This window comes from Pocillopora damicornis, chromosome 8 (assembly GCF_964200805.1).
Source record: "Pocillopora damicornis chromosome 8, jaPocDami1.2, whole genome shotgun sequence".
NCBI lineage: Eukaryota > Metazoa > Cnidaria > Anthozoa > Scleractinia > Pocilloporidae > Pocillopora > Pocillopora damicornis.
Window position 1 is genome coordinate 4121587 of NC_142677.1, and position 10356 is coordinate 4131942.

General features: G+C 36.1%; 1 protein-coding gene and 1 pseudogene across 2 annotated transcripts; one reads left to right on the forward strand and one right to left on the reverse strand.

Moving 5' to 3' along the window:
- Positions 1-799: 799 nt before the first annotated feature.
- On the reverse strand, positions 800-6466 carry LOC149041016 (uncharacterized; annotated as a pseudogene). Its single transcript, XR_016189193.1, has 8 exons — positions 6322-6466; positions 4717-4780; positions 4006-4626; positions 3541-3613; positions 3345-3403; positions 3128-3237; positions 2141-2196; positions 800-1617 (listed from the first exon to the last, which is right to left on the reverse strand). The product of XR_016189193.1 is annotated as an uncharacterized LOC149041016 (transcript).
- A 35-nt stretch (positions 6467-6501) lies between these two features.
- On the forward strand, positions 6502-8825 carry LOC149041017 (uncharacterized). Its single transcript, XM_089214326.1, has 3 exons — positions 6502-7143; positions 7384-7565; positions 8361-8825. The coding sequence occupies exons 1-3, from the start codon at positions 7070-7072 to the stop codon at positions 8495-8497; spliced, it is 393 nt and encodes a 130-aa protein (XP_089070452.1). The 5' UTR covers positions 6502-7069; the 3' UTR covers positions 8498-8825.
- The last annotated feature ends 1531 nt before the right edge of the window (positions 8826-10356 follow it).

Here is a 10356-nt window from a genome sequence, read left to right on the forward strand (position 1 = left end):
GTCAACTACAACTTCAGAAGTTTTTATCTTTGCTTCATTTGAGTTTATTTTGGCTTCTTCGAAAGAAGAGAATAAATGAAACCTGAAGCGGACCTTTTGATTTGCTAGTCAGACTAAGAGACAAGTTGACAGTGGTCGTAATTAAAATATTTGGGAGGCATTTTTAAAAGTTGACATGCACACCCTTAAACCTGTTAAACCGCTGAGAAAGGGGGGCATCGGGGTCTATTAGCAGCCCCAATCATCCAAAACCACACAACCGCAAAAAAATTGGATCAAAACCGAAAACCGCATGCAAAACAGTCTTAAAAATTTCAACATCTTAGTGATCAAAAACCTGATCGATCTGATGCAGTGGTGACAAGTGGAGCATACAGAGCTTTTTGGGGCTATTCGAGATCAGTGGAGACGCATAATTGCCGCTCAGATCGCAGAGAAACGGGACCCAAATAGGAAAAACCGAAGTTTTCTGGCACAAAGATCGAAAAACCAATCTTAAAAATAGCCAAAACCGCAAAACCGAAAATCCCAATACCCCGCCTGAAAGTGACTAGGATCTAATTTCTCCTCACACCTGAATCAAACATTGAGGTCACAAGAATACTGAGAATTATCACCAAATAAATCAGCTCTTGTTTGTTAAACAAATTCTCCTTACCAGCCCCTCAGGAAATGTATGGCAAAAAGTTTGGAGAATATGTATACTGATGTTAGGCTGTAAAAAGGTAAACATAAATGACAGGATATATCAAACCTCAACATTTCACCATTCAAAATGACAAAAATTAGCTGATGGGACTTCAAACAGAAAGGCAGAGACCACTCTGTTTTTATTTTTTTTAAATCAATATCAATCTAATGGAGGATACCACTTAGTCTGGTCAAAATCAACTAAATAATGATTCAATACTAGCTAGTTCGTACAATTTTTCATAACTGAGCATTGTAATATTAATATAATCATGTTCAACTTTGACTTTTTGACCATAGTATTCATACAGTCAACACTTCATTAAACATTGATGTCCTTCCTTCCATTCAGTTGTCATAGGGGAAATTTTATTTACAAAATTCATTCCTTTTTTTAAATTTATGATTTACTGATATGATTTCTTTCCTCAAGTTATTCAGTGCAAGATTCTATTCTTTCTTCTAAACAATGCTGTAATTATCATGTAGAAAATTTGAAGTTCCTAATGAATAAAAAATAAGTTAATTTGTACAGTTCAGTTTTCCTACATTACATGACAGTTAGTAATATTGTCAGTGTGAAACATTAATTCCTGATTAGTGCAAATTATTACAAAACTAAACATAAATTGGAAATAATATTTTACTCCTTTTGTGTTTGTGGTAAGATTAAATCTAGAGTGAATATTCAAATTGGTTTCTTCAGTGAAATGAGAATTTGTTTGCTTATTTTTGAGCAATGAAACATTTTGATGTGAAGTGACCTCAAATATTTGTTTTCAATTTAAGGTGGAACAAATTGATTTTGTTATCACAGTTGTGTCTGTCTACTTGGTCCACTTGAATCAAAATTGCGTTTAAGCCTGTCAGGGTCTCTGGATGCCATATTAGAAAAATCTCTGAATACATCATTGAATGTAACATCACCTGAAACAAAAAAATGACAGCAGTTAGTCCTTTAATCCATGACAGTGACAAGGTTCTAATTTCTCTTTACAATCTATTCCTTAAATCAAATGTTCAAGTCACGAGAATGAAGGAAATGATCAGCAACTAACAAAGTTCTTCATGGTTTTACAAATTCTCCTTGTTAGACCCTTGGAAATGTATAGAGAACAGTATGGAGAATATGCATAATGATGTTGGGGTGTAAAGGGTTCACCTTTACACCCCTTTGAGTGATTGATGAGTAATTTCCCTCTGCAACTACTTATAATCATGGATAAGTAGAGTGCATTTGATTTATGATATCATAATATTTTTCATCATACTGCTTGCCCAGAAATATCCAGGGATAGTGGACTTTTGTTGTGGACAAACACGATGAACAATGCTGTGGTTGGATTGCATTGCTTGCCACTCCTTAAATTCACTGACAGTTAAAACAAAAACAACAACAAACAAAACAAATCAGAAAGAAATAGATGGAGTACTCTTTAAAAGATCTTACCCTGGGCAATCTCATTATCTTCTCTCATTTCTTCATTCAGTCTTGCCAGTCTCAACCTATAACAATTTAATTTTTCACTGTCAAGTAAATGTTGACAAGTTAGAAATGGACCAAAAGTAGCTATATGTTTACCATAATAGATACCAAAATAACCTGGCATCCAAAAAAGATATAAAATTTACAATTCCTAACAATGATTCTTTAACCAAAGAAGACAATGACTAAAGACTGCTGTGTGAATCCCAATTCCAATTTTTTGGGATTCTTTCATTCACCTCTTGAAGGATAAATAAAAAAACCAGTTCCTAGGAACAACATCATAATCAGACAACATCTACTGTTATTGCCGGTACATGGTACTTCTGAGGCAGAGCTGACAGCAATGCAGTGTTTTCTAGATAGATGTTACAAACGTAAATATACATCTAAATCTTTTTCTATCAAGCACCTTCTAGAAAAGCAGGATAGAAAGTATTTCGTAAGGTATCTGGCATAGACCGACACCCTCTAAGGGGACTATTACCCAAGAAGAAAGAATCGACTTACAATTTAAGGAATCAAACAAGTCAGTCTAGCAGTTCAGGGGAGGTTGTCTCCAAGGGCTTTTTTCATGCATCACCACATTATGTTGTGAGTCTCACAAAGACTGCAGGAAATAGTGAAGGTCAGAACAAAAATTGTTCTAACAAAATAGTCACAGGCCACAAAGGATTGTGTTTTCCAATCTTCTAGGTGAGAGAAGCCTACAGGAACCAGGTTTAAGTACACACAGTTATGGAACTTTTACTGAAACATGTGGTTGTAAGTCTTAACCCTACCAATATTCAAATACTTATAATAACAACTTGAAGCAAGAAAGAAAAAGAAGTAAAATGCTTTGCCTTACAGACACAAGCAAGGTTCTCAATACACTCACAATGACTGCAGAAAACAGTGATGGTAAGAGAGAAAATGGTTTTAATAGAATGTTCTTTTTGATCAACTCACCCTGTCTGCCCAAGAAGTGCTGCATGATGAAGTGCACCTCTACCCCTCTTGTCTTTCTGGTTTATTTTCGCTCCATTTTGTAAAAGGAACTCACAAGCTGGTAATGATCCCTTGAGGAAGAAAAATAATAATTTCATTACAATTGATGACCCTTCCATGAAGGAATTGCAAGTACTCAGCATAGCAGACTATAGTCAATAGAAAGAGTCAAACCTACCCCTAGGACAGACTGGTGAAGTGCTGTTTTTCATTCATCTTGCCAGTTCACTTTGGCACCTGAAAATTTTCCATAAACACTTTCATGACTTGTACATTTTTGAGGAAAGTGGAAAGTTACACTCAGTTTGTGTGATTACTGTAAGTATCACTTTCCAGAAATGTATGTGCAGCCATTAAATAAATAAGTGCAGTACATGCTTGTCTATCTCCTGCAAGGGATGCAGCCATAAGAGGAAGACTCTTCCATTCTGTTGCTTTGAAAAGTAACTGCAACAAAAACCCACAATTAAAACAAGCCACAAGCAATGTCATATTCCATTAAACTGTTGACCCCTGAGAGTGACCAGCATCTACTTTTTTCTTACAGTATCACCCATGAATCACACATTATGATCACAAGAATAAAGGACATGATCACCAACTAAAGAGGCACTGAATTGTTAAACAAATTCTCCTTGTCATCATGTCACTAAATGTATAGAGAACAGTATGGAGAATATGCATGCTGATGTTTGAGTGTAAAGGGTGAATAATCACCACTAAGTATCAACTTAATAAATCTCAGGACATTACAAAACAGCATATGATATAACAAATAAATAAATAAATAAATAAATAGATAGCACAGACCTCTTTATTTGGTAATTGAAGGTGCATACCCTACTGGGATTAACTCTTTTCAACACAGCAATTGCTTTCTCCTTGTCCTCCTTCAGTCTTTTCTCCAGGTCACCATCCCCATTATTCTGCACTCTTTCACAAATGGTTGCCTCGTGAGTCAGACCATCTTCACTTCTGGTTGAATCAAATGAACCTCCCCTATCTCTACCCTTGTCAGAAGACATAACTACTCCAATGGAGGCTGCCCATCACCTCTCACTATCTCACCATGATGTTGATGGTGCACTAGTTCCTGGTCTGTTCTCATCATGTGAGTCACTGCTAGCAGTCTCATGACTGAGAAAATTTGAAGCAACATGTTCTAACTTTTCAGAGTCTTCACTTGCTACATCTGTGAGAGTATTTCAGCAGGGGCACTCTTTCAGTTGTCCATCTTTGACTTTGACTTCATGGCAAGTTTCCTTTCGAAAAGTTTACCTTTTTCAGAGTCTGTTCTCTCAAAGGCCAAATGTGTGTGCCTTTCCTCATGGTGAACTTTCATTCTTGCAAGATTTCTAATGATCCCTTTGTCCAAAGTTTGACAGTTTTTTAGAAAGGTTTCCAGGGAAACAAACTTGTGCTGTACATATTTTAACTTCATCCAAGTCTCTCTTTCACCCCTTCAACAAAAATAATTTAATAATTATTTTTCAAAAAATGTTATAAACTATAAAACTTTAGGAATTAATATTTAAAACAACAAACAGTACCTGCTACTTTGAGGAGTTGGTTTATTTGTATGCGAGTTGACTTTTGCTTCAAGAATTCTGTTGACTAATCATTTTCCGATTCTGTCATTAACTTAAAAACAAAACCTAAAATTACTACATAACATTCATTTAGTTCTATTTTACCTGTACCTTTTCTCTAAAATTAAAAATATTCCATCACCAAGTCAGAGACTATGCCTTGATCACTTTAAGATGCAAGCCCATTTAAAATTATGCCAGAGCATTGTCCAGCACAACAGTTGCGAACTCAAAACATAGTGCTTACAAATAATAAAGGTATACAAAAACTATCTTGACTTGCTCTGGTTCCCATGCATCAGGAGTCAATGAGCAAACTCTAAAGATATGTACACCCAAACTCCTGTCAGAAAAAGCATTACCAATTTGAAGTAAAGAATTGACAAAATAATTTGCAAGCGTGCCAGAGTGGTCAGAAAAACCTGTCCTCAAAAAGCTCTAAAAGAAAATAGGGCAGAAAATCTGAGACAGGCCAAGCACAACTCACATCTCCCACCATTAGACTATACTACGTTTGACATACACTGTATAAGCAGACTACAACTAAGTAGCTATAAGAATGATATGCAGCTTTCTGATAATTTCTGAAAGTTTCTAGAAATTTCTAGAATATGACAGCTTTATTCCAGAATCCTATTCTAGCTTCTTTCAAGAAAACATTTTCCAAGTTTTAAGTTCTTTCAAAAGCTGGAAATAGCTGGAATTTAACACATACATTAGCTGCTGCCAGAAATTGATAGCTTTTTCCAGTCTATATTTCTTGCAGGAAACTGGAATAAGCTAGAAATAGTTCACAACTAATTTACATTTAGCAAAACTGAGAGAAATTGTCAGCTTAGTCAGTTTCAGTTTAGTTTAAAGTTTTGAATAAGAAAATGAAAAGATGTACTTTACCTTACAGCTTGCCATACATAATAGATTCAAAGTAGTAAAACTTACACAACTATCATTGGCTCTTTTTTTTTTTTTTTAATTCTAGATCTACCTTTTCAAGATCAGTGGGATCTTTTCTTTTTTGTTAGTAGCGGTGATCAGCGATTTTATATTTACAATAATGTTGCTGGAAACCCTGAGTAAATAGATCATTCAGTTTTGGGCAGGTACACTTGATGTACAGTTATAAGTCACCTGTCATTGAAAAATGGATTCTCAACATGCTGATATTTTTTCATAATGCAAAGCCACTATTCAATATTTATTAGCAGATTTGTCTGATTATACAGTCATCTAACCAGTGACTAACATTGTTGGTTTTAAACAAGTTTCTCTTAATCAATTAAGAACTCCGACAAATTCTGTTCACCGCAGAGTTTTGAACAAGAAATTTGCATAAGGGCATTTACACTAATGAAAATACAAGATACAGCTAGAATAGATTGTTTCTGTTATCTTCCTGTTTGTGTTTAGTCCAAATTTTCTTGAGAATGAACAATTGAGAGTCACATTGTGACTACCATTGACACCTTGAGAACGGTTGCTTTTGTGAGGCCTCACATTATGAAGAGCCAACTTTGCAGAGAGATACTTAACACTACAAGTACAATGATAAATAAGTAAATTACTCACTTTTTTGTTCATTACAAACAACTTTATCGACAATGATCACAGCAATTCGGAGCCCTAGCAACACACCAATCGTTTGGGTTGCCAGAAAGGTGAATGATTTCCTCAAGGATACAGTCCACAGCGATCGCGTACATAAGAGCCGTCGTTGCAGCGATCAACTGGTCAGCGGTGAAATTCATCGCATTTGGTAAACAAACATGACAGATCGGCAGTTGTGGTTGCAACGGCCGCTTGCTTCACAAAAAATGCGAAGTGTGTCCAGAGCATCCTTTACTTTGTAGCGGAGGACTTTGTTACGGATTTTTTTTTATTAACTTTGCAAGAAAGAGTGATGCTTGGACAGAATGGGCGCGAAGCGAACAAGAAGAATAACCATCTGGCAAACCTTGCTCCTGAAGAATTTCACACGTGTTTATTTTCGACCCATCCCAGACTGTGATATTTATCGCCGATTTTGCAGTGACCGCAGCTTTTCAATACGATCAAAGCAAAAGTACTACCAGATTTGAATTTGGAAGCGTCTGTTCGCGGTGTGACATTCATATCTCCACGTGTTTTACCGTGACGTCCTTGGCGTCCGTTTTAACTTTCAGTCTCGTCCTGTTCAGCTGAGTTCTGTTTAGTTTTGATTTCCGAAAATGCCAAAGCACAGGTACGTTGTTGTTGACTGGGGGTCGTGGGGAGTGGAGGCGCAGAGTTCCTCGAAGATCATCGTTCGTGATCTCTTCAATGTGAGAGAAGGAGATAAATGTTCACTGCAAGGAACAGATCCAGCGACAAAGAGACCCGTGTTGTTTCAGGGACATGTTCTTTCAGTATTCGGTGAGTTTATACACCCAGTATTTTTCTCAATTACATTAATTTTCGTTATGAAGTTCAACAAATGCTCGGTAAACCCGTTTTCTTTCGAATTCCTTGGTTTGATCTTCACTTCAATGCTCGTTAAAACATAAATCTTAAGAATTTTGACTTCAAACAGGTTTCCGATTTTGACGGTTCTTTTCATTCTTAGCTTTATGTCTATGCTCTCTTGTTAATGTCTTTTTCATGTCAAAACTATAGTCAGGAGGCATTGGTCAAGTTAATAGAGGATGCTACCGATGCAAAGTCAGCTATGGAGGCATTAGCAAGGCAGCTGTTCTCAAGTAAGGAACTGCAGAATTCATCAGTCACTGGCTTGCAGTGCAACAAAGATTATGAAGCAAGACCAGGCCTGAGTCCATCAAGGCGGAGCATTTTGGAAAGTGATTTAATTTTTAAAGGTGTATTTCTTTAATTATTTCTATACACCTGTATGTGCTAACTGTCCTATATACAGAATAGATCTCCTGGTCTCCAAAGCAGGTAAGTAGATCTCCCTGATAAAAACAACATCTTTTGCTAGCAATTGGCTTATAGTTACCCCAAAATCTTTGCAAAATTCAAAACATTTAAATTGGTTAATTATAATCTTTGGTTTTGTGTCACAGGTCTTGGCTGCATTTCCTTCACTTTTGTTTAAAAAATATATGCATTAGACATTGACAGAAGCTGAAAGAAAAGTTCTCATCATTATGGCCACATGTCAAAATACTGCACATACATACTGTCATACTACATGCTGTCAAATGATTGACATTTCCAACTACATTTGCACTTAAAATAACATAGGCAAACCAGCTTACATATACGGTATGTTTGTTTACAGCCTTTTTGCCACTCAATTAAAATTACCTGAAGATTCATTTGGGAGGGTGCAATTAATAGATTGTGCCATTTGTCGCATGGAATGAAGTGCAAGGGAGTATCTACAAACAGAACAGTTGCAGCCTCCTGAATGAATCACCACATAATCTGAATTGGGTGCCAACAATGATGCACACATGTAAGCTGACTGCATCTATTTACTGGTTTAAATTCAGCAATTAACATGTGGTTAAAAATAATTCAAGTTCTTTCAGCAAGAGTTCATTTGTATAATTTATGTTTTTCACTATACAGTTTCAAATGTAACATGCTTTTTACTTAAACTGCTTTCATTTGCTTTTTCCTTTTTACAGGTATTGTGCTAAGGAAAGGATTCACTGCAGCCACAAGGTCATCTGTGAGAAAGAACCTTGGCCTGGTTCTAAAGAAGGCCAGAGCAGACAAAGAAAACAAGGCCAAATGCAGAGGACAAGAACAGAGAAAGCTATGAAAAACATTTTATCGTCCTTGTTTTTTTTATCAAAAAAGACAATGTTTTGTTCAGTTTCAGTTCAGGACAGTCATAGCAACAAAGAAAAGACTTTAATATGTAACATACATTTTGGATAATTAACTTTTATTGTATAGAATTTCAAAGAAATTTGTTCAGGGTATTGCTAGCAAAAAAAAACATGATTCTTCTTTTTGTTGGGCATGTGAATGCTACATACAAAAAGCCTGCTAAGAATCATGGTAAATATTACAGGCTTAGCCTTGTTGTATACATCTAATAAATTAGTTGAAATGGTTGAATGGCAAGTAAAAGTTATTATAGTCATTTGTCAAAGTGAATCATCATGAAGTAAACACCTGAAAAAGCTGGAATACATGCTGAAAGATCTTGAAAATCTGGAATATGCTAGAAAAAGCTGGAAATTGATAAATTATCTACATCACCACTCCTTTAAGGAACATGAAAGAATTTTCTAGAAAATTCTAGAAATCTACATTCTGTAATAAGCTTAAAAAACCCGATTTTATCCTATTTTGTGATTTCTGGAATAAGCTGGCGAATTCTGGCAGATTCTACCCTGATTTGAATGTTTCATTAACATTTCAGAATATTCTAGAACTTTCTTTAAAAGAAAACTGGTAAATTCTAGAAATTTCTTGACATATTTTCTGTGATATTTCTAGAAATTTTCCAGAAATAACCAGAATATTCCGGTCTTATTTTGCTAGAGACGTGAACAATTAAATTACAGCAAAAGTACTTTTGACACATTTAAACAGCCACCATCTGTGTTCTGTGTGCTTAATACATCTACTCTTTAAAGAAGGACACTTCCACCCCGCATGTATATCCAATAGGTCGCATGGAATACGCCCGTTAGCGGGATTGGACGCGGCACCAGACTTGATACTATGCATACCGAACTTGGAAACATCGTCCACGAAAGGTTTTATGTGCTTTTTAAAATCATCTCTTAGCGTAGTTACGGAAACTTGTTTGCTAGAGTGGAAATATTCGCGAGACTTAGCCTCAACCATACGACGAACAAGGATAATGATATCGTTTATTTTAGGAGTTTTCAAAGTTTTGCCTGAGTAACGTACGCTAGTCACGGTAACGACTTCCTTCCGTTAAACTTCGTTCACAGACAAACGTATTAATACAGACAGGTCGGTATCAAAGAAACGAATAACAATGTCAACAAGTGCATACAACACAAAAGATGACGGCAATTCCATAGTTTCATAACAAGGGAGATAAAGAAGACTTAATTGAACACAATTCTGCTTGTGGCGGCCGACACAAGCGAAGCAAATTTTCGACGTCAACTACGAGTTTCGTAAATGAAGACACTATGAAGCGAGGATATAGTTTGCGCAAAAGCCTTGAATCGCCTTATTTAACGAAGTTGAGGTAACCAAGTACTTCGAGTAAACTGAAATATGAAAATTATAAGGAAGAAGGTGAAAAAATTGAAATTGAAAAAAGGATAAAGGAGGACCGCTTGAAAACAAAATCTAACAAAAACTAATAGCCAAGTGGGAAAAACGTGTAGCGTTCTAACGAAGCGTGAACAACGTAGGTCACGTGTTACAAGGTTGCGAAAACGAGCGATAAGGAAACTTGTGTAAAAACTAGGGGAAACTATCAAAATAGTAGATATTTAGACAAGCACAAAGAAAAGGAACAAAGGCACTCACATAACAGTCCCGCTTGTGAGAGTTTAACCAAGACGATCTTCAAGATAAGGTGGGCAAAAAGGCGCTCTTCCGATAAACACGTCTTATCATTAGCCCAAAGCAAGACAACCAACTAAAATGCGGTTCTGGGTGAAACTTAAAAGATCGCGTCCCTAA